The following is a 24,961-nucleotide window of genomic DNA, read 5'->3' on the forward strand; positions in this document are numbered from 1 at the left end:
GGATGCCCTGGTCAGGGGTTCTCAATGTCGATGCCCTGGTCGGGGGTTCTCAATGTCGATGCCCTGGTCGGGGGTTCTCAATGTGACCTGCAGGTGCTGGGTAGTTGCAATGTAAACAAGGGAATAACATTGGATGCCTCGCTCTCAAGTATCCTTGGGCCTGATTCTGATGATGTGCTGGGTCCTCAATGTGACCTGCAGGTGTAGTTGCAGTATGAAGAAGGTAATGACAATGGCAGAGACAGAGACACTCTCAGTGTCCCTTGGCCTGTTTCATTCATGAGTGTTGTAGCTCTCAGATTAATCCGGTAGGTCATACTGGTCACACCTTCTTTGTTTGGCTAGTATAAGACATGAGTGTCATCTTGTTGATGATATTAGTTCCTTGTAATCCAATCCAATCTTTCAGAGTAAGCTCGTGAAGTATTCGTAGACCTTACATGTAAACAAGGATGTTCCTGTGTAAAGTGGAATGTTCTAACAGCTGTAGTCCTCGGCTATCAGAATCATGATAGGCCATGTGCCCCCTCATCTGAGAAGAATGTTCATAACAAGGAAAGTGACTTAGCGGGGTCTTATACTTGGAATCATGGCACTGCTTCACATCTTCTGGCTGTTCCCTGTGCGATTCAGAGAATAATCCAGTTGATTTACCTGTTGTTCTCATGGTATGATAGTGCCAACTTCCAAGAAGCAGCCAGGCAGTGCTCAGAGCCAAGGGCTGAAGTATCATGGATATTAGAGCTTTATGTCTGATTACTGAACGGGCCACAAAGGCCAGCCAAACAGGCAAGCTGTTGTGATTTGCTTAATGCTTTTTTCGGCTGCCTGTTCATGCTTCTGGTTCCCAGTCAATAAAAACATCAAGTAATCAACCTGCTTGGTCATGGACCGTGAAAGCTGCCAATACACTGGAATGCCTATGTAAATCATTTTAACAGTCATAAGCAATTGCTACTGAATAGAATGACTCTGGCTCAAATGAAGCAATCCCCATTGAAGGCTGACAATAGAATCCTAGATGGTGGCTAATCATGACCTAGTGTCTTTTCAAATGTTCCTATTGATTGTCAATTTATTCACCAGTTGTTGTTGACGAGCGGAGTTATGCAAATGTTACAACATGAGGAAGAGTAATAGTTTTGTTATTGTGAGTGATGTTGAGTAAACACCATTGAGGTGTTGAATCATGTGCTTAGTATTGTTGACAGACCATCCATGACTCTCATCAGAGTACATTGCTGGGTAATTATGGATGATGGTTAAGTTTAACACGCTTATTTCCTGGCAAAACTGGTGCCCTTCATTGAACCTGGCTTACTAATTAGAGTTGCTAGAGAAAGAAATGTTTCCAACAATCTCAACAAGTTGTGGCAATGGTTTCCATTTCTAAATCATGTCCCCAATGTCTCAGTTGCTGGCAATGTCATCCCAGGGCCACAAAGTAATTTCCTGTCAATTTGCTGATGTCTTCTTGCCTGGCTGTTCTTCCGTAGTCTTTCTGCATTGTGGTTCTAACCATGACAGGGTGCTAGGAGCTATTTGTTTTACCCGGCTGCTGGGGGCAGCTTTTTCACGGTGGCCATACAATTCATGAAGCATTTCTAGATCTTTGTCTCACTCAGTGGCACTGTGAAGGCACAGACTGCATAGTAATCTGGGCCATTCCTCTGAGTTGTACTGTGACCCCCAGACAAATCCAACCAAAGTTACCCTTGTGTATGGCCCTTGATCCAGTTCCAATGAGTTATTATTACAGGGAGATAATAGTTGCAAACCTGAGCTGACCACTTGTTCAATCAAAATGTGACAAGTTCTCAAACCATGCAACAACACTTCCTATGAGAACATGGTGGGAAATAAGCTGCCCCCAAGTAATGTTGTGATCTTGACCAGCCCTGCGACCAGCCCATACTCTTCAAACTTGTTCAATAATTGATTGATTTCCGATGTGTTTGATGTAAACCAGTCATTCACCAGAGGCTCCTAGTCCACCAGACAAAGGTCCACACATCAATATTTCAACAGCCATGCTGCTTATTTATATGATATGTTGTTTTCACCACATGTTCCATTTTGAGACTAGGAAGTTTGGGTGACAAGCCTTTACTTGAGGTCTTACTCCATTCCTGATATTACCTCCTCTTCTTCACTTGTACACCATGACGCTAGAGATGGCCATGAATCCCTGGCCTCGGAGGTGGTAAAGCCACCGGAACATAGGTGTGATTGTGTCCAATTTTACCGCCTGCTCTATCATGGTCCCCAGGGTTCTCACATGATGTGGACTGTCAACCTAACACTTCCATGTAGGGAACAGAGCCAAACATCTCATTAATGCCAGCAGCTGTCTAGCTGGACCATCAATAACTTGTCAGCAGTGAAAAAAAATGTTAAGACTTAAGACACCAAAATAACAAATAAGTATAAGTCAAAGTCCAAGTGAGTGTTTGTCATCAATCAATGCATTATCCTCTCAAACATCAAATGGTTGCTTCCTGGACAGCTAGCAGATTTCCCTAATATCTAACTCATTTATCATTTCATCAGTTTGGTAAACTCTGTCACAGGAAGCAATCCATCAAAGCAGAATAATTCAACAGCAGTCTCAACCATCAATATGTCATCTATCCATGCAAGTCTGTGATGTTGTGCCATTCCGTCAGTGGTGGGCAAGTTCACCATCTAAAGTTGTTCAGGGAGAGATTCGTTGTCAATCGAGAGTTTTTCAGAGAGAGATCGGTTGTCCAACTTCCCCTGTCTCCTCCATATAAGAGCCAGCAGATTAGAGGTTGTGAGCACACATGGTTTAGCTATGCTTGCTTGTCAAACATCAGAGGGAGCACGTCATCTTGTCTCATGAGTGATATCAAAGGTGGAATGGAGTTGAATTGACTCAGTTGTGATTTGCGGAGGAGATGAGCATGCTGTAGTCTAGCAAGACCTGAGACTTAGATCAGAGCAGACCACTCAATGAACCCGGTCTCAAGGCAAAGATTGCCATAAGCATGAAGGTACTACTGAGACTCCCCTACCAGACCACAACTCCCAACAAACACGCCTGTAATTTCCCAATTCCAGCTCATCATCGCATACCGCCAAGAATTGGATTGCTTGGTGACAATACGGCTACGAGGCGTTGATTTCTGACCAGGGCAGCAGCTCACCACATCATTTATGGGTGTGATTGTGTTATCATCTACCGGGTTATTCCACAAAGCTGCCCCCGGCATATGATCAATGGGCGGACGAGGCAACCAGCTCCAAGTAACATTGATATAATGGAGGGGATGGTGAAAAGCTTGCCCCAATCACTTGTCTCTTTGAAGTGGTGATTTCATTTTGGCGAGATTGGAACGCACACAGTACCAATTATTGATCAGTTGAGCTCTTTATGTTCCATGTTAGCTTGAGCAGTGGACGGTGTGGGCTGTGCATGTCATGGGTGAGGGTTCTGCTGATGGAGGGTGATGCCATGGCATCAACAGACACAGACCAATCTGCTCTGAATCAGTGATGATATCACACCAACTTACCCCCAGTAAGTGGTTGCATATTTTGTCAGCTTTGTGAGGTGGACTTCACTGGTCAGTTTGCCCCACCAGTGAATCAGAGGCCAATATTGAAGTTCCAAGAGCCCCATCTCAACTCCCTTCAAGGCAAATAAGGAGATAAGGAGGACTTGAAGCTCGATGTTTCGATTCCATCTAATGAATGTTGTCACCGGTTGAGTAGGTATCGGTCGTGGATGACAAGTGTACCATGAGCAAAGAGGATCGACACAGTGGTACCCTCGAGCAAGATCCAATAGCACTTCACCATTAGGGAGGTTGCTTATGATCTCTCTGTAGCCGGTGCCTGGCAGACCCTCATCTCATACACCTGACTGGCTTCAAGATTATCTCCAACTAAAGTCAGGTTAGAGGTTAACTGCCATTGTGGTAGGATTTGGACTAGTTTCTTTCTTTTTTTTGGAGAACCATTCGTCTCTGCTCAAGTTCAACAATCAGCGGCTCTTATATGACAACATCATTTGTATCTGTGGAATCGTTGCCCTCTGCTCCCTTCATAATAACATCAATATGTATCTTGAAAAATAGGATGAAATTGGGAAAATGTGACTTGAGGCTGTTCTATCTATTCTTGCTAAACGTTGATTGATGACTTAGGGCTGATGAGAATGGTGTGAACCGACTGATGCTGTTGCTTTTGGCAGTTGTGATGTGATGATAATGTATGTATACTCCTCCGAGCAACTGCCGCGATGGGAAGGAAAAGAAACACTCTCATGTTTCAAAGAAATTCAGATCATGTTTCATCTGCAGTTCTTCTATGATCTGGTTGAAGTATGTTGACAACAGATACTGATGTACCTACACGAATTTGGTATAATGTTACCAGTGGCAGTGTTCTACCATCTGGAGTATGAAGATCTGAAGACAGTTCAATTCTGGCCAGATATAAAGCAATCAAGTATCAAGTGAGTGAACAAAACATGATCAGAACAAAACCTCATGATGATCTCCACCTCATCTCTACGTCCCTAGTTCTCTTCTTAAACCAGACCCACAAGATACCAAAGCCATAGAACTTCAGAAAAAACAACTCAAGTCGAAGCTATCGGTTGATAACCTGTTGCTACGAGGAAATCATCTGATACTTTGGATGATCATTTCTCCACCTTGAGTGATTTCCCAGAAGATGCTGACATCACCAACAAATCAACTCAAAAAAACCATAACAAACCAGTCGATTGATCACGTGTGGCCACGCGTAAATAATCTCTTCTGACTGGGTGACGACCGAGTCAGTTTGGCAATATCAATTCATGAGAGGTAATTTCCATACCAATCCCTCCCTGACCTGAATGATCAAGATTCACCCATAAACAGAACTAAGATGTTCTTCCGCTCGAACTAAGCAGATTTATTTGGACATCGTGTTCCACGATCAGTTTGGGTTACGGTAATGTCTGCCAATAATCGCCAACGCCCATGACTGCAAATAAGCCAATGTTTTAATCTTGAATACATAGGAAAGGTGGACCCAATTAGCATCAGTGATGAACACTGTTCCTATTTCTGCATTGCTGATCATGTTTTCAGCTCGCTGGCTGGATGCTTGTGAGATTTCGATGCTGAAGAAGCAGGTCTTCTCTTTTGAAAAGTGAAGGCATTATGGTCTTTACAGCTCAATATCCTTTTTCTTGCAAAGTATTTCAATCTTGATAATGTAAATCATTAGGACATATAGCAATATCTAACAAATATGGCAATGGCATTGAAAGGATTTCAATCAAGGATTCAAGCATGTTTGAACGATTCATGCCGGGCCAATATGGCCATGTATTGCAGGCTCGTCGAGCGAGATCATCTCATGGAGTCTGCCCTTCAAGGCGGAAAAGCCTCGTATGACACACTCGCTCATAGCAAATCAAAATCTCGCATATCCAATAAAGAGTGCTAGTTGCAGACATGTTCTTTTGCACGATGGAAGGTCTTTCAATTAGGATAAGTAGGCAGACAATCTCATCTTCAGCTGAATCCATAGAAAAATATCTCTCGACTCAAAAACATGTTGACTAGGAAGATGTACTTGTGTGTGTTGGGTTGTTGACTCGAGGTTAGAGATCTCCTCTGATACCAACTGGAAACACTTGAGGATGGTGATAGTTGGTGCCCAAGAGAGAAGGCCATAAACAGGACAGGCTGAGTGGACATGGCAAAGTACTTTGCTCAAGGATCTGGACTAGAGGCATTCAAACCCCGAGATTTCTGGCTGTGATCTCATTATATCAACTACTAATATAAAAACATTGCTTTCCATTAGAGATTAACATCTCTCTGACTTTCCATTCCGTCTCTGATTAGATATTCCCTTTAATGCGCGCCTGTCTCAATCACTTTGTCACTGTTGGTGGAGAGAGGCACACTGGGATTGAAGGCATCATTTCAACATGCAAGCTCCCTCTAAACTCCCCAGCCCCTGGCAAAACTCAGATGGAATTACAAGGAAGGAGTCATTTGTAACATGAAGAATATCACATCATATCAGGTTTCAAACGAACAGTTAGGCAAAAAATCCAATAGATGCTGACATTTCTGTGTCAAGTAATGAGATGAGATTATCCTGACTTTCACCATTTCTTAGCTGTATGTAGTTGGTGATGTTTGAGATGGACAAAGGATCAACAAAGAAGGTGTTTCTCTGGAAACGCTGATTCCTCTGCTTGCTGCAGTCGTTGTTGATCATCTATCGTGAAACTTGCTTGTTTCCCACCAACGAGCCCATGGGCAGAGAAACCTGTGACAAGTGTTTCGTCAGTGAGAGTAGGACTTGTTGCCTTGACAACTACAGACTTTCAAATGGCATCAAGGAAGGAAGAAGAGTCCACAGATAAAAGCTTTATTTTCTTAGAAACTTGAACCCCAGAGGAAGGCTGGTTTGGGAGAAACACTGGCCTCGTGAGGTCAAGGTCAGAGCAGGACTATCAACCCGGGCCTGATAGGATGTGCATACAGTAACCTCTCACCTACAAAAAGTGTCATGATTTCCTTATTACAGTTCAAAATCATGAAAAAACTGTCTTGCATTTGAACAGGTGCCCCCCCCCCTCAATTCTTTTGAAGCAGAGCGTTCCAATCATCTGTTTTCCAATCCTGGATGGAAGCGTCTTGATTGGAATGGAATTGATTGTCAATCATGCAATGTTGCTCGTTTCCTTGCTTCATTTGATGAACACAGGGGATGCTGGGTATTGTTGGTTTCTGATTATTGACAGGTAGAATTCTATCAGGGATGATATTGAAATAACATTACAGGTTGTGGCAAAATGAATGCTCCAATCTGGCCAGCTGTAGGGGAATCAACAAACGAGTTGTACCACAAACACGTGTGTTTGTTGTAAGCCACCTCTTTGTGACTGATGTTTGGTATCATCTGTAGACCTTCTGTAAGAGTTCTCCTCGCTTACCCCTCTGTGTTCTACTTACCTAAGCAATATCAGAATCCAAATGACAAGAAAAGCTCTTTCCTGAATGTGATAAATTCTGATAAACAACGATGGTTTTCAGATAACTTATATACCATTAGTTCCACGCAGAGAATATCAGGCGTGGGAAGCGGTCAACAAGTGTTTCTCTACTTGGTCATACTTTCCTTATCTCTCCTCAAGGTGGTGCTGGTTGTCACTCGGAAATGAGGGCTTTTAAGTTGATGTAAAATAGGATATTTTGTGCAAAGTTTCCAGTCATCATGTGGTGTAGTCACTCAGCCGAGAAAGTTGGAATTAAAAACACTGTGTCCTAGAGCGTTATTTAGTAATAAGACAACAAATGCGTATACCTTCTTAATACATTACCATCAAAAGCGTTATTTTTCTATTGATCATAGAACGCTGTGAACATTCAATCGAATCATGTTTCTGGATGAAATAGAACCTGCGGCATTAAGTTTCATCTACAAGAAAAATACAGATTTCTCTGCGATATTCTAGACATCCAATTCTGCTGAGATATATGATGCGGATTAATCTTTTATAAACATCTCTTCAGAATGTAGGCAATATGAGGATAGGTTCTTAACAATAGATTGTATTGCATAGAATGTTAAAACATTTGAAAGGGGAATTAGAGGTTGCCTCTGCTGGCTGAGAGTAGGGTCGACCTCAAAGCATGCCTCTGCTGGCTGAGAGTAGGGTCGACCTCAAAGCATTCTACCCAAGGAATCACTGGAGTTTCTGTCCGTGTCTTCACTAAGACACCATTGGTTTTACAGATACAGCAGCGAATACACAGCTCACTTGAGCAAACAAGTGCAAGCTGGATGAATGATCACATATTTGAACCCTTAACTCATGTATTCTGAGGCGGTCACCTCAATCAGCCCAGTGCTGGAGTCTCAGTGAAATCAATCTTAGCACACCACACATGAGCAGACCCTAATGGATTTCAATGTCATTCAGAATCTGTCTCGAGTGAAGAATTGAAAAAAAATCAATTTACCAAGCTCTTCAGTCCTTTATTCTATTGAACTTCACTTCAATATCCTGTTTGATGTTTCGAGTTGTCACTCAGTGTGAGGTGTTCCAATTGTGTAGAACACTGTCGGAGAGTGCTGGCTGGCAAGAGAAGGCTTTGTGGGAGTCAGACATAAAGTGTGACTGGAATGGCTAAGTGTGAGAACAGGAGTGTGAAAAAGGTACATGGTGTTGATATCAGGTAAGCATTTGGAGAGATGCTTCATGGTTGGAAGTGCCAATGTTATCCACAGCCCTCTCATAATGCTACACTTGTTCTGAATGGGTGTGTATGTTCATCGTGAAGATGTTTCAACTTCCCAGATGCATATCTTCCTGATCTGTTGGTGTGAAATCTGCCACCTAGAACTTCTGCTTGCTCGTTTCTGTGGCCTCAAGCAACTCATGGAAGTGAATCTGATACGATCTGAGGTAAACCATGGTACATTGATTTGTCTCAAGTAGCTCTGTGTGGTTAGTATTTCTGCCGATGCTGAAGAATGTGGAGGTGTTTAATCCAGGAATGTTAGAGAGAAGCAACATTTTGTGAATTGGCTCATTTTTCATCTTTGATCAACTTTACTGTGTCAACCTTTCTGGTGCATGCTGACTTCTTATCTGAGAGGGTGGAACTTCTGCTTTCTCTTTGGCGATTGTGCAGCATCTTGGATCGGTGAGTGTGACTTCCCTCCAAGTTGAATAGTTAACTTGGCATCCAACCACTTACTCACCTCCTGCTCTACCTTGTTCACGTCCAGCAGACATGAAGTAGGTCATGTCACTTGGCATCCAACCACTTACTCACCTCCTGCTCTACCTTGTTCACGTCCAGCAGACATGAAGTAGGTCATGTCACTTGGCATCCAACCACTTACTCACCTCCTGCTCTACCTTGTTCACGTCCAGCAGACATGAAGTAGGTCATGTCACTTGGCATCCAACCACTTACTCACCTCCTGCTCTACCTTGTTCACGTCCAGCAGACATGAAGTAGGTCATGTCACTTGGCATCCAACCACTTACTCACCTCCTGCTCTACCTTGTTCACGTCCAGCAGACATGAAGTAGGTCATGTCACTTGGCATCCAACCACTTACTCACCTCCTGCTCTACCTTGTTCATGTCCAGCAGACATGAAGTAGGTCATGTCACTTGGCATCCAACCACTTACTCACCTCCTGCTCTACCTTGTTCACGTCCAGCAGACATGAAGTAGGTCATGTCACTTGGCATCCAACCACTTACTCACCTCCTGCTCTACCTTGTTCACGTCCAGCAGACATGAAGTAGGTCATGTCACTTGGCATCCAACCACTTACTCACCTCCTGCTCTACCTTGTTCACGTCCAGCAGACATGAAGTAGGTCATGTCACTCCAGATACTGCCAGTCACTGCGGAGGCTGTCATCAGAATGACCAGGCACATCTTGGCTGATCCAGGGGCTATGTATCTACGGTTAATGAAGTTACTGTCATGCCTAACAAGTGAGGTTGCAGTTGGTCTGGTGTGAGGAGACAGATTGCAGTCATGGGGACCAGTGTGGACTTGATGAACATGATGGCAGCTAGGAACAACTAAAGCAGGCAGTCAATGCGAATGAAAGAGATTTGATTTCAATGTCTTTTTCTTTCTATGATTAAAATAGGGCAATTTTGATAATCTGATTCCAATTACAACTCAAAGTCAACCAGTGGCCGACTAATAAACCTTCAAGTGTCATGAACGCCAACAGCCAACTTCACATCAAATATTTCCGTTGCATTCCTTTGAACTTGCTTCATATTTCTGGCTAATTGAAGTCATTAATTGAAAAGCCATGCAGCTCTCAAGACTATTGGACGATGTCCTCGGGTGAGGCTTGGTATCTTAAGAACAAAAAATCTCACGTGCTTAATTGTTGCTGGCGGGTTGTGGTTTTAAGATGAAGGATTCCCGATGAACAAAGCCGCCTCGGCAATTACATGGTTTGATGTCGTTAGTGGTTTGATCGAGCACCTCAATCTCTCTAATTGATACCGATGGAAATATACTGGTTATGTCTGGTTGGACTGACGTCACTGTGTACTTGGCAGGTCCACTTGGCATGTGTGCTTTGTACATCTGGGTCCAGATTTATCAAGTGCATTGATGAGGAGCAAACAGCCTTCTCCTCCCAGCCAAGGTCCACTTGGCATGTGTACTTTGTACATCTGGGTCCAGATTTATCAAGTGCATTGATGAGGAGCAAACAGCCTTCTCCTCCCAGCCAAGGTCCACTTGGCATGTGTGCTTTGTACATCTGGGTCCAGATTTATCAAGTGCATTGATGAGGAGCAAACAGCCTTCTCCTCCCAGCCAAGGTCCACTTGGCATGTGTGCTTTGTACATCTGGGTCCAGATTTATCAAGTGCATTGATGAGGAGCAAACAGCCTTCTCCTCCCAGCCAAGGTCCACTTGGCATGTGTGCTTTGTACATCTGGGTCCAGATTTATCAAGTGCATTGATGAGGAGCACACAGCCTTCTCCTCCCAGCCATATGGTGGAGAATGCCAATCAGAATACACACCTTCCCTGACTATGATCAACAGAAAGCCTTGTTGATCTGAAGTGATTTCATAAGGAGTTCAACATTTCAGTTGAGGTCACATTTGAAATTTGTTCTGAAATAATGTCCTATTACAGACTATACACTTCATTCATTTAGTGAAAATGGTGTTTACAGTTCTCATCCTGGCTAACCCTGGCTGATGATGACTCATCATCAAGCTGCTGCTTACAAAATGGGGATGTCCTTGTATGTGGGGGGGGGGTGCTATTGCACCACGTACCAAACAACAGTCACGTGTTTCCTCGCATCATGACTACTGTACATTAGCCTAATGATAGCTCATCATCATCAGGTGGCTGCTTATGAAATGAGCTGAAGGAGGTAATGAGAAATGTTTAATTGGTGCGCACTCCATCAGAGGCTGATCATAATCTAATGAATTAAAAAGACATGTTTGTATGAGGTGAGTGCATGTACATGTGAATAGGATCTGGGGAAGAATTGACATCTGCATGAATGATTTTGAGGCGAATGTATTGTCAGCTGACTAGGACCTGTTGATGCCAAGAACTGAATTTAGGACGAACAATGTTTGTGGGGTGTGGGGGGGGGGGGGTCAACAAGAAAGGCATCATTTCATAGCTCTACCTGGAGATTGTGTTGAAGCTGGAAGAGTGCGCATGTTGTCAACTTTTAAACTATTGCAATCAATTCATCTTTCAAATCAGAAAGTTGATATTGTAAATCCTGTGAGGCAACTTGAATGATTATGAAATATATAAGTGTTTGAATTGCAGCTAGTAGACGTTCAGTTAGGTAGCACTTAGTAGCATAATATCATGTTGACTTCACACTGAATAAATCTACGCATCCTAATAGATATTGCTTTTTATGTCGAAAATGATGCACTTGGTTGATTTTGCTATAATTCAAAATAGATGCCCATTTGGAAGTGAGTTAGCTAATTGCCTTGAAGTCTGATTAGATGAGATATTAATTGGTCTATTAACGATGATGGTGCTGCAGGACAGTTTGTAGATGGATGCGAGATCTGCCCAGTTTAGCTCTCATCTCAGAACGGTGAACATGTATATTGAGGACTTCCATTGAGTTTTACTGTGGTAGGAATACTGGTTCAAGCAGAATGAGTTTGTTGTTTTCCCAATGATTGCTCTGTCCAGCTGTAGACCAGTGACAGATCATCTCATTCAGCCGTCCATCGAGAATTTGATTGCCAAGCTCATCTAATATGTAAACATGGCAATCAGATACAAAAGTTGATACACCACTAAATCTTTCATGCGGCTCTGATTTCCCGGTAAATGTCCCTATTGATTAGGTTTTATTGGATTTGTGTGAAAAGTATAATATTGGCTTTTGAAAGAATATCTATGTTTTCTTCAGACTCAGTTAGTAGTAAAAAGAACTAATATGGAGCACTATTGTGATTTCGGCTAAGTGGATAGGCAAAAAACAAGTACCTGTCAATACATGATCCTGGAGAGGAATTTCCTCTTCGTTGTGGTGGTTTTTCATGAAAATTCAAGAAATTTCAAGAAATTTCAAAATTTTCCGAAGTATTTTAAAGCTCGAAAAATTTCCAAATTTTCAAAAATTCAGAATTTTTTCCAAAATTTCCAAAAAGATTCAAAATTTCCAAAAAAATTAAAAAATTCTAAAATTTCAAAAATTTCAGAATTTTAAAAATTACAAAAATTACAAAAATTACAAAAGTTACAAAAATTACAAAAATTACAAAAATTACAAAAATTACAAAAATTACAAAAATTACAAAAATTACAAAAATTACAAAAATTACAAAAATTACAAAAATTACAAAAATTACAAAAATTACAAAAATTACAAAAATTACAAAAATTACAAAAATTACAAAATTTTCAAAATTTTCAAAATTGAATTAAAAATAATAATGGTTGTCGTCGATTGTATGTTTCAGATGACGGGCAGCAATGGGATGAGGATAAATGATCTAGTCGATGAAGTCATCATGGATTTCCATCTCTCGCAGTATCAAGTGTGCTCGACAGAGCCGCGCCAGATCCTCAACCCAGACGCAGATGCCAACCTGGTGCAGAACTGTGAGATTATAGTGGAAGATTTATCAGAGGACTTGGCTGATCTCAAAGCTAGTAAGTATTGTATCAGGAAACTGGGGTGATGTTCACTATCATCTAGACGTGCTTCATTGGCTAAATAATTCCAGAAGGTTTGATTTGTGTCATGATATGGTGATCAGTCACCATCAACTCTCTGAGTTATGTCTCGGTAAGGAGATCACCACCTCAGTTAACAATGATCCCAGTAGATAACCTTTATTTCTTCCTTCAGCTTATGACGAACGTTATCGACTGGTGCTAGAACTATGGAAGTCAGAGAACAAATTCAGGGAACTGATTAAAAGTGTATTTGACGTTTATGCTGATCCTCTTAGGTATGTATAGAGCACTTACTTGGCATGTTATGTCCAAGGACATCAACCACCTATCCACCTGTCAACCTCAGGCAGCACTGCCGTATTCACAGGACTCTCGGTCCGACTGATCTCCAGCTGAAATCTGACTGACACTGTCCTTGCAGGAGGCTATGTGAGTGTCTGACGTCACCTCAGGATATTGTTTATTGCACCAGCTCCACAATTCAGCATCTCAACAGGATTGATAAGCAAGCCTTGGTTGAATGAGGAGAGTATCTCATGTTCAATACTGATGCTCACTCATATAAATTCCAAAATACTTCATCAAATGCCTAAAAAATGATTCGTTCTTTTTCAGAAAATTTTCTTCCATAAACCCCGAGGATCACCGGACATTATTTTCTGGATTAGAACCTATACTTTCTATGTCAACACTTCTATGTACTAAGGTGAGTTAACGGTTTGAGTATATTGGCATGACATCTATCAGTGGTTTAATTGACCAGACTGAGCACAGTCACAGTCTTTTGACTTCCATCCTAGTTTAGACCATCTGGTGTAGGGGGAGCAGTGATGTACTTGGTGTCGATCCTATACTGGACCTCAGGCTGTCAGTCCAAGCTGAATGGAATGCCCTTTAAAGAATCTCATGCTCAGTGGTCATGATCCCCTCAAGCCAAGCTTAGATAGACTAAAGGGTCTTTAGGGAGTCTATGAATAGGATCGTAGGCCTCGGTCTCTGGGTCAATCTTTAAATAGCTCAAGCATATATAGAGTGTTCCGTGTCTGTCTTGCTGTAGTACGAGTTTCATCAAGTCTTCAGTGTGAAAAGCAAAGTATTAGATGCAGTTTCCGGCAGCAGTGCTTGAAGAATTGGATTCATGTACGACCTAATAACCCCCTCCCTCGATCTGATTGATACCCTGAGATACCTGACCCCGTCATTGACTTTGACAAGTTTCTTCAATCTCAAGTGTTGGCCATTGTCAAGAAGCCACAACGGTGCTTTCACTCCCTCAGAGGCAATCACTTACACCCTTACCTCCATTGACATCTCCGGGAGATACAATCGCATATAGATGGGTCTTGTAAAGGTCCTCAGACCCTTTTGTGCTCATCTCTGTTGGACGCTATCGCTATCTCTTCTCATCCCTTTCATCTCTGCGTAATCACAGGTTACCCGATAATCTGGAGTCAAGAAGTTACAGAGGCTGAATAGCCCCTGCAGAAATAGGTCCTGTTATGAATAGCTATTATTGGTGGCCCTTCCCTGCAGACCAGCCCTCATTTACAGCCATCAGTGAGAGAATGGGACTCTTTGCTCCCTTGTCAGGAGTGGACACTTGAAAATGATGGTTCAACTGATAGGTGCCGTCTTCCTGATAATAAACCCATAACATTATGGCTGAGTATTATCATAATGTCAGAAAGGGTGATATTTCGGGGCTTTTGGCTGAGTGCCCATTTTGATCACTTCTTGACCTTGCTGAACTGAACAGAACAGACCCACCACCAACATTACCATAGGTAGTAGAGGTCCATAGTACCTGAATATGGACTGCAAGGACTACCAGTTAGCACTGCTGTGGTTCCAGTGGTCACCAAGGAGCATGACTTGATGATGACTATGTCGAATTCCAAAGCAATGCTATATGACAATAGAGACCCAAAACAGACAAGACAGAGAGAAAGTACATTGTCATCTGAACTCTTACAACCTAAAGAAATGCAAAGTAAGAAAGTCACCTTTCTCTCCTTCTGGTTAAGACAATATTTATGCAAGGTCTTCCCTCACCGATTGATCACCGACAATGTCCCGTTGACGATCATGCTGTCCTTTTTACCTGGTCCTTATTTGGAAGCCTCCAATACCTTTAGAACTAAGCAACTGCAAAAATAAACTTGAGATTATGCAAAATGTGCTTGTGAGAAAAGCCTCACAACCTTGATTGTGTGTCCAGACTTATACTGTGTGTGGGCTGAGGTTGTCTTTCCTGCATGATCACCTTCCTTTCTCAATGCTCTCGGTTGTGTTTTTCATGAGCAATAGCATCTGATCATCAAGGTCAGATTCAGTCAGGGTGGCACTCAGTAATATTTCTACCAGCACAACACCTTTTAATTTGGTCTTTCAGAACTTGGAAACGAAAGTTATAGTTATATTTGACAGTGTATGGTTGGCTGAGGAAGGTGAATTCTGGCGCACTCTATAGTGACTTCAAGCTACTATCTGGTTCATCCTCTTCATGCGCTCACCAACGTTTTCATACCGGTACTACTGTTTTGTACAGCTTGCCAACTTAGAGACATTTCACAGTCTGTGAAGATTAATGAAAAGGTGTCTGAGCCCGGACTCAATCAGATTAATTGGAATAGAATTCAGTCAGATTCAGAGAGGTGTGAAGTTCATTGAGAGTCTTGTGGGCCACATAAAGCATTAGTTCCACTACCACTCCAATAACTCACAGATTTGAGGATATTTTTAGATGTCATGCACTTAGGTTTTGTTCCATTACATCGACCTGCATTCGTGCGGTGAAATTTGTTTTAAAACACTCCTAAAAATGGCAACATGTTTGGTTCAAGTGGTTTCAACCTTTGAAGGAGTTTTTTATAGTGAAAAAGAAGCCAGCCAGCCAGCCACCGTATGCCGCTGACTTTCAACTCTCTGTTACCCTGATACCAAATCTAGTCACATCTCCCCAAACGCCAGCTGTGAGCCACCGTATGCCGCTGACTTTCAACTCTCTGTTACCCTGATACCAAATCTAGTCACATCTTCCCAAATGCCAGCTGTGAGAGGGGGCCCCTGGCACCTGGTGGTGACCAGCGAATAGAAGCCAGCCAGCCACCGTATGCCGCTGACTTTCAACTCTCTGTTACCCTGATACCAAATCTAGTCACATCTCCCCAAATGCCAGCTGTGAGAGGGGGCCCCTGGCACCTGGTGGTGACCAGCGAATAGAAGCCAGCCAGCCACCGTATGCCGCTGACTTTCAACTCTCTGTTACCCTGATACCAAATCTAGTCACATATCCCCAAACGTCAGCTGTGAGCCACCGTATGCCGCTGACTTTCAACTCTCTGTTACCCTGATACCAAATCTAGTCACATATCCCCAAACGCCAGCTGTGAGCCACCGTATGCCGCTGACTTTCAACTCTCTGTTACCCTGATACCAAATCTAGTCACATATCCCCAAACGCCAGCTGTGAGCCACCGTATGCCGCTGACTTTCGACTCTCTGTTACCCTGATACCGAATCTAGTCACATCCCCAAACGCCAGCTGTGAGCCACCGTATGCCGCTGACTTTCGACTCTCTGTTACCCTGATACCAAATCTAGTCACATATCCCCAAACGCCAGCTGTGAGCCACCGTATGCCACTGACTTTCGACTCTCTGTTACCCTGATACCTAGTCACGTATCCCCAAACGCCAGCTGTGAGCCACCGTATGCCACTGACTTTCGACTCTCTGTTACCCTGATACCTAGTCACGTATCCCCAAACGCCAGCTGTGAGAGGGGGGGCCCTTGGCACCTGGTGGTGACCAGCCAGCCACCGTATGCCGCTGACTTTCGACTCTCTGTTACCCTGATACCTAGTCACGTATCCCCAAACGTCAGCTGTGAGAGGGGGGCCCTTGGCACCTGGTGGTGACCAGCGAATAGTGGATTAGGAGGAAATACAGTGGGACAGTTGCCTGAAACCGAAAAAGAATTCTCAGACATTCATGATCAGCTACGATTGGCTTATAATGTTTGATTTTCTGCACTGTTTCTGTCATGGTTTTGTGCCAATGGTGTTTTTCCTTGCACAATACTTGTCTTGGGCTTTGAAGGGCCTAGAATGAACACAAACACTTGACACATTGTCCACGGTTGAATAATAGGTTTTACTTGGCAGGGGCTAAGCGAAAAGGGTCCCATTATAATACAGACACTCAAGAGGAAGGCTCTGGTTGGATCAAAGCACGAACTATCCAAACTGGCAAGCATCCAAGTTGACCAATCGGGATATTTCATTTAGAAGTTGCATTCTAAAGTTGGAGGATTTTCTCATCTGCTTTCTCTTCGTGTCTGGATCTCAATCTCTTCTTGAACACATTTGGATGTCCATGATATTTGGGGAAGGAGAGTGACGTTTTCAAGGTATTATATCATGTAAGCTGGAATGACGTCCTTTGTGTATCATTGAATTGGCTTTGAATGTACCAATCATGTGTCTGCATCTTTAGCATATGTTTCATGTCTCTGTCATCTCAGTGTCTCATTGACTGTAGCACTCGGGCCTTCAGCTGTCAAACTGATCAGCACTCTGTAGATTTGTATTTCAACTCTCATGTCACCTAGAAAAGATGGCTGTATGCATACCCATTCCCTCCTTGAGCACGACAAGTGAAGATTCTCATAGTGCATCAGCCTCAAGGCACTTGGTGCATTCAATTACATGTTGAAACAAGCATGAATGGGTTAAAATGGTGTTTTCACTTGTTGTACTGTAACTAGCTTTCTTTATCATTGCAATCAATGTTCCGACCTTGAGAAAAAATATTGACTCTTACCATTTGCAAGAACCTTTGCTAATCATATCTATTTGTTTATCTTGGATTGCTCAATCTTATTTATATTAGTTTACTCAAATTGTAACAGTCGAACTGAAAAAACTTGAACGTGGTTAATCGTTGATCATGGTAATGAATACAGACTTGCATTTGGTTTCTAAAGGACACAGCACCAAAGTGATTTGGAGATGTGACTTCGGACTTGTACTTTTGACTTTAGTGCATAACTGGGCCTGTCCTCGGTTCATGTAGATGTAAATATCAATCATCCCTGTCAAGTCAATTACCATAAATTGATATTGTGTAACAGCACCTTGTATGTCAAGATGACACACCATGTTCCAACTACGTTTCCTTTGCCCTTCTCTGACCTCTTGCCACGAGAATTGATCAATGGGCCAAATTTTGTCCTACTTTCCAACTGAGTTTTTTTTCTCGATTCCGGCCAGTTGATTCCATTTATCGGCTGATTAGAATAGGATTAGCTTTCATGCAGCCAATCACAGGTCAGTGAACAGCGATTCTCACCAGAATGTGGGAACGACCTGTCAGTGGTTCTCTGGTATGTGTGTAGGTGGCTCTTCTGCTCAGCCAAGCATTCTCAATTACCAAAGTTGACATGTCTTGGAGTGTTGAACCACTCCTTTTCAAGCAGTATGAACTGTATGTTTTGGTTTCTGTAGGCCTAAGAATTTAGCCCAAACTCTAAAATATACTCTTTGATGTGTGTAAGCTTTTGATTTAGTGACCTGGTCATCTTGTAATCATTCACTAACTTAATTGAACCACCACTACCTCCCTGCTCCCTCGGTGTCACTCAGCAGCTTCAACGCCTGATCCAACTCTGAGGCCACCATACCGAGTTTATGATGATGATGATGATGATGATGATGATACCTTCCTAAGCCTGATTGAGTGACTTACCTTTTGTATGTTTGAGTTCTCTACCTTATTTTCCAGTTGGAGGATACGATCAAGGTGTGGGAGGAATCGTCATCAACTGTAGGTTAGTAACCATATCACTGGCAGAATATCATATCAGTATAATTCAACCGAATAAAAGTGAGATGTAAAGCTTTATACTGTCCAACTGTACTGTCTCATCAACCAAGGAGCACACATACGGTCTCGAACCCATCACCTGATTATAAGTCTGACACTCTTCTACTGAGCCAATGCACCATGCTTTGAACCATGTCTCCACAACTTGATGCAAGCTTTGCTGGTGACCAAGGTCACAGTTACTATGGCTTGGTCTTGGAGTAAACCCCACCTTGTTCTTACTCTTCTAATCATCTCCATTTCAGGCAACCTATTCTCTAAACAGTTCTGGCATTCCTTTGATGAGTATTATACACGCTATCCATTTGTGAAGTTGTAAGTATCAGTGGCTACATTGTAGTAGCGTGGTTGATATTTGGAAAGAAATGAAGAAATATGTGAAGTGATGAAGTGCCATGATGTCACACCAATTGCTTCAAAATAATGCTGCATGCTGCATGCTTTATGATATCAATGGCAAAGAAATTAAAAAGTAGTTTTTAAAAAAAAGTGATCTTGACTATTGAAGAAAAATTGAAAAATGTGTCCAGGATCAGGATTTGAACCAGCAATCTCTAGTTTGGAAGTCCAATGCTCTACCACTGAGCTATGGAGACAAGTCACTCTAGGTGAGCTTGCCAAAACAACTTAGATTACAAAGAAACATCAGCTCGACCTCGGACGTTGATACATTGTATTTCATTCTCTTGTAGATTATTGCGGAAGAAGCGAGATACCGACGAGGAGTTTGTCCAGTTTTGTAAATTACGACGCGGTGCTGCCCGACATTCACTTGATTCGCTGTTACTACTTCCTGTAAGTTCTTCTGTCTGAGATTCCCAGGTATGGCCAGGTTTATAGTGTTGGAAGCCAGCTACTTGTCCTATCACACGTAGCACCTCACCAACAAAATGAAACCGAGAGATTTCTCAATCTTCGCATATAGTTTCTGACAGTTCAAAATTCTGACTTGTGACAGAATGAGTTTGATAGGAACTTTTCCCTAAGATTTGGTTACACCTGGGTTGTAGTCCTGATTGTTGAATCAAGGCTTTTATTTGTGGCCCAACTCATCGCTTATTTTACAAAATCATGGTTTATTGATGTCATGGTTAATGAGTGCTTTCATGTAGGTGTAGGTGGTCAAACCCAGATGGCACCACTATCTCCAATATAGAAATACAGATAGATCATTTTGTGAAAGCAGTGAAGAGTTGGCCAGCTTTAGAGTAATATCCCTTCTAGCCTGTGATATTGATCGAGAAGGGCCGACTCTCAAGTGCGGAACAGATTGTCCAGTATTGGCATTTGGTCAAAGCTTTCACAATGCCATGAAATAGATTCGACTTATATATATCTTTTTGATTGCTGAAAATACTTTGGTGATCTAAAAACACCATTTTGGACAATACTTTTGCGCAAGGTGCCCTTTTCAAGTTATTTTATTACTTTCACATTGTATTTTGTGATTTCCGCTTGACAGATTTATGAAAATGATTATCTTTCCATATGAGATATCGCCTCAGTTTGCTTTAGCTATGATGAAACGGTGCAAAGTGTGTCGCATCAAATGTGTTCAGCTTTTCCTCAAGGTTTGTGCCAACGAATAAGTCTGTTCTTCAAGGACAACCTCATGATCTCACATTCCCAATCTCATGCCCTCGCATTCCCAATCTCATGCCCTTGCATTCCCAATCTCATGCCCTCGCATTCCCAATCTCATGCCCTCGCATTCCCAATCTCATGCCCTCGCATTCCCAACGGAATGTCATGTTCATTTATGCTGTAAGCCATGCAATATATTTCAGTCCAGAAAGGAATACAACCTATCGAATATGTATATATAAAGAGTAGATTGACCCTGAGACCTTCACCCGACCCTTTTGACCGCTCCACTGACCCTTCAAGTTGCTCAATGAAAGGTTGCTTACATCTCATTCAATCCATATGACACCATCATGATTAATCTCATATTGTATATGACTATCATCTGTCTTCTTGATCAGTGACTTCTGGACATGTCAGTACCACTGTCCACATTCGTGTCAGGATGAAAACAATAAAACTGATGTGCCCTTTTTGTGAAAGTTTCCACTTGGGTGCAGTCGTACTACTGTTTGACAACCATTCCAAACTTTCCCTCATTCATCAGCCAAACACAGGGTAATGAACAGCTCAGTGGCTGTGTTAAAGGTTTCCATACAATCTCAATCCCCTCATTGTCCTGAAGAGAGTCCAGTTTGGGGTCTGATATCTGGACTCCCGTTACATATTTTCTTGTGCTGTGAGCACTTTGGGCCGTCAACATGTTTGTCTTGGCTTGTTAGCTGCCAGAGGAGCAAACAACCCCATTCAACATTGAGGGTTTTTCATTGAAATATTGGTATAGGCCCGCATGACTTGATTCATGTTGACAGTGATTCAGGACTTCCACTCCTGCTGTCATTCCTTGAGCACATTCCTTCAGGTTGTTGCACTGTTTGGAACCAAACTATGTTTGTGGAGTTCCCTTCAAGTTTCAGTCTTTCTGGCCTGAAGTAGGGAATGCTGAGGACAAATGAGGTGTAAAGAAGCATTTCGTGACTTCCCTGTTTATTGCAATGACACAGTGATAAGTGGAATGAATGTCATACATCGATATCATTAGAAGAAACCTGCTGTGTTTGTGGGGTTGATCTCTGACATCAATGACATGAGGTCTCTTAACTTCTGTCCTGGAGACAGAACATGTTCTGATCATGGTGAATGCCCAAAATCAGCTTTTGTCTGTGTCAAGTGTCCTACTATTCTATTCCTTGATAGATTATGGCAGTATCCATACAGGTGTCATTATCTGGCACTCAGCGGGCTCCAACCATCAATGAACACATCACACTCCAATGATCTATTGCACTGTTTTTCTCTTTCTTGTGTACTGAGTAACCTGAATGAGGTGTTTTATTGATTTGACAAAGTGTCTCCTAGTTTTCACATTGAAAGAGGATTGTGAGACAAGAGATATGAATTATTGAAATAGTGAGTTATAGATCTCTTAGACCTTGAAAACCTGATGTTATCATTGCATTCCAAACCAGACCAAGAGGTAAGCATCACCCATCCCCTTCATAGAAACTATGAATGTCACCCTTGAATGTCAATAGAATGCCGCTTTTGATTCATAGAAGTTTTCATATATTGAACTTTGACTGAGACAGATAATAGATTCATGACTCTGTCTTTGACATTCCAACCTAACCAAAGTCAACATACCTATTAACACGATCTCACTAAAAGAAAGTTCGATAACATGGTTGTTTATTAAGATATGTTCAAGACTTATAGTGGAATCTTAACCATGATCTTGCCATCAAAGATGACCTCCACAGGATGAACCGACATCAATAAGTTGGAATGGTCATCGCCAGATAAGATAGATGGTGATTTATTGAGGTGAATGAAAGCTTGATCATCACAGACAACAAATCACCCCGACACTAACAGTGTCTGGTCAGGTCTGGGTCGGAGTCGGAATGAATGTTGTTGAAGACAACACTGATCTTTGAAAGATGAAATATCTTAAATATGCAGACAGGTTCATCCTTGTTGGCTTGTAGACCAGCACCTAATGACGAAATCAGTCTGGCTTTCAACTGGGGTGTTTTATTATGACCTTGGCATAAGCAAACAGTCTCATGTCTGGCAGGGTCTGGTCACCCTTTTCTGGTGGCTGTCTCATACTTTCCATCGTGATATGTCTTGAACTTGACAATGGCCACTTGCCTCAAAGCGAGGCCTAGTTCATGCAGCACTCAGATGCAGTTGAGAATTTGGATGGAAATGGGACAGAACTAGATGATCAGCACCGTGATGAAAAACGTGATGAATGAATGCATACAAGATTAACAAAACTTGATGTTAGTTGCAGTGCAGGCATTTTTCGCTACTCTAGAAGTCAGTTCTCGCATGTCTATCAAATATGCTAATGACCTCTTCAGTCAAGTACTTTTCATCATATGACCAAAAAACTGCACACTGCACCAGAACCAGGTCTAGTTGTATTGACGTCAATGGTGCCCTACAAGCGTTTGTCCAGAATAAGGCAATGACACTTGTATCAGGTTTTCATGACTTACTGTGAAGTACCTCGCTATTCAACCTGTTGGAGAATGTTGAATAATGTTTTCGTTGTCCTCCCATTAAACTGCTGAATGGAAGTTTCTATGCCACGCTAGTTTGTATGTGTATTTAACCCATATTCATGGCTAACCAGAAGGAACTCAGACATTTCACTGGCCTATAGGCCTATTCTTTGAAAAGAGAGCCTTACAAAATGTTTCCTTAGCATGTTCATTGAAAATATTTCGATATATCATTCATTCCTTGACGTCAATCGTGCTGATGATCGCCTTCATCTGTCCAATATCCTAAGCATATTCTTCAAATTGTCAAATTTGCCCTAATTGTCCGTTTTTGCAGTGCTGGTGGGGTCCCTTCCTTCAACTTGCGTTCATAATTAGGCCAATCATAAGCATGACTACATTGCACTTCACTTCAACATATGCAATGTTGTATTTTACTCGGGCGTCAACTAAAGTTCACTGTTGCAGAAATTTATTAAAATTTATTTCACTTCCCGAGAACAGCAGGTGATAATGACAAAAAAACTCTGTTTTCTATATCTCCCTGGATTGAAGCCAGTAATTGTTTGTCCTTCTTCAATGCCAGTTACATGTGGGTGTAACAATCCAATATGGATGGAGGTCAGTGATTAGCTCCATGTACATTATCATACGCTTGACCAATCACTAGTGGGTTAATACAGAGGGCTCTCATGTGATGTCATCACCTGGCATGCTGGAGGGACAGACAAAAGAAAGCAAGCCCAAATGACCATGACATCCTTTGATTCAGTTAAGTGAGGCGTGACAAACCATTGTTCTCCAACAGGGCTACAGTATGATCTGCTGAATGAAGACAAAGTTGGTTCCCATGTCTATACTACACCTATCGGTGCTATCATCATGGCACATAGCATTTCTTACCACTTTTATGCCGATGACAGTCAGTTATACCTGGTTTTCACACTGCCTGAGCTCGGCCCCACATGTGACTTGATGTCAACCGGTGTTTTCTACCTCAACAAATGGTTGGTAAGAAACTTTCTCAAGTGTAATGGTGAAAAGACAGATCTATTGTTCATTGGTCCCAAGAAGCACATCGACGTGCTTAGGCTGCAATCAGTCCGCATCATTGACGCTGATGTGTATGCTTCTCTTTCAGCGAGAAACCTTGGTGTAGTTTTTTGACAGTGATTTCACTTTCAAACAGCACATCAGTGCTTGTGTTAGGGCCTCATACTTTCATATCCGCAATATTGGAAAGATCCGCAGATATCTATCGGTCATCACCACCAGGCTCTATATTCAAGCCCTCATCACTTCTAGACTTGACTTCTGCAATTCCCTTCTTCTTGGCTTCCCTAAATCTACTGTCCGTCCACTGCAGTTAGTGCAAAACAACGCGGCTCGTCTTATTACCAAGTCTCGAAAGAGGTCACATATTACCCCAGTCCTCAAGTCTCTACATTGGCTCCCTGTTGAACAGCGTATCGCTTACAAGGTCCTCCTCCTTACTTTCAAATGTCTCCATGGTCTGGCCCCATCCTATCTCTCCGAGCTTATATCAATCTACACACCTAACCGTCCCCTTCGCTCCTCAGCTGAAACTCTCCTTCAACCTCCCAGAGCAAAGGTGCAATCAATAGGAACTAGAGCTTTTTCTATTGGTGCACCAAAAATGTGGAATAAACTTCCAGCAACTATCAGAAACATCCAAGACATTGTTCCTTTCAAACGTTCCTTGAAACATTTCCTCTTTTCTGAAGCCTTCATTAGCAGTGATGCAGCGCTTTGAGCGATCCTAATGGATCGGATACTGCGCTATACAAGACTAGTTATATATATATATATGTTTTGAAAGGGCAAACTTCCAACCCAATGCCTCCTAATCTCAGTCTCCAAGATTATTGGAACCAAATAATGATATGAACTCAGGTTTTGTTTGCAGAGCTTGAAGATTTGATCAGGATCTAAATCTCTTAAGGTCAATTATATTTAACAGCTTTGTCAAGTGGATTAAGTGGATTATTCTATCTACTTTTATTAGAGCCCACAAGTGCTGGGTATGTTTTTATAATCCAGTTATGGGACGATTTCTGGCTGATTTGTCTTGCTGTGATGTCGTGTCATTTCTGCCCTATCTGAGGTGTGGAGCATACTGCTGTGGCTTGGATGATAATAACACCAAGTCCCTGACCTCAATCTGTGGATCATTCTGCAGCTTCTCTAAGCCCGTTCACCTCACTGGTGGCAAGCGAGTTCTGTTAGTGCTGCAGT

The 24,961-nt window shown here is 42.3% G+C and overlaps 1 protein-coding gene across 2 annotated transcripts in view; it reads left to right on the top strand.

Moving 5' to 3' along the window:
• Window positions 1-24,961, top strand: part of LOC135488737 (uncharacterized) — an 88,176-nt gene that overhangs the window by 22,008 nt on the left and 41,207 nt on the right. For both annotated transcript variants that reach the window (XM_064773502.1, XM_064773503.1), the window contains exons 2-7: window positions 12,504-12,696; window positions 12,896-12,998; window positions 13,339-13,429; window positions 18,507-18,552; window positions 18,854-18,923; window positions 19,301-19,403. In XM_064773502.1, coding sequence (XP_064629572.1) covers window positions 12,504-12,696; window positions 12,896-12,998; window positions 13,339-13,429; window positions 18,507-18,552; window positions 18,854-18,923; window positions 19,301-19,403 — 606 coding nt within the window. The remainder of the gene's footprint in view (window positions 1-12,503; window positions 12,697-12,895; window positions 12,999-13,338; window positions 13,430-18,506; window positions 18,553-18,853; window positions 18,924-19,300; window positions 19,404-24,961) is intronic.

The sequence above is a fragment of the Lineus longissimus genome, chromosome 5 (assembly GCF_910592395.1).
Source record: "Lineus longissimus chromosome 5, tnLinLong1.2, whole genome shotgun sequence".
NCBI lineage: Eukaryota > Metazoa > Nemertea > Pilidiophora > Heteronemertea > Lineidae > Lineus > Lineus longissimus.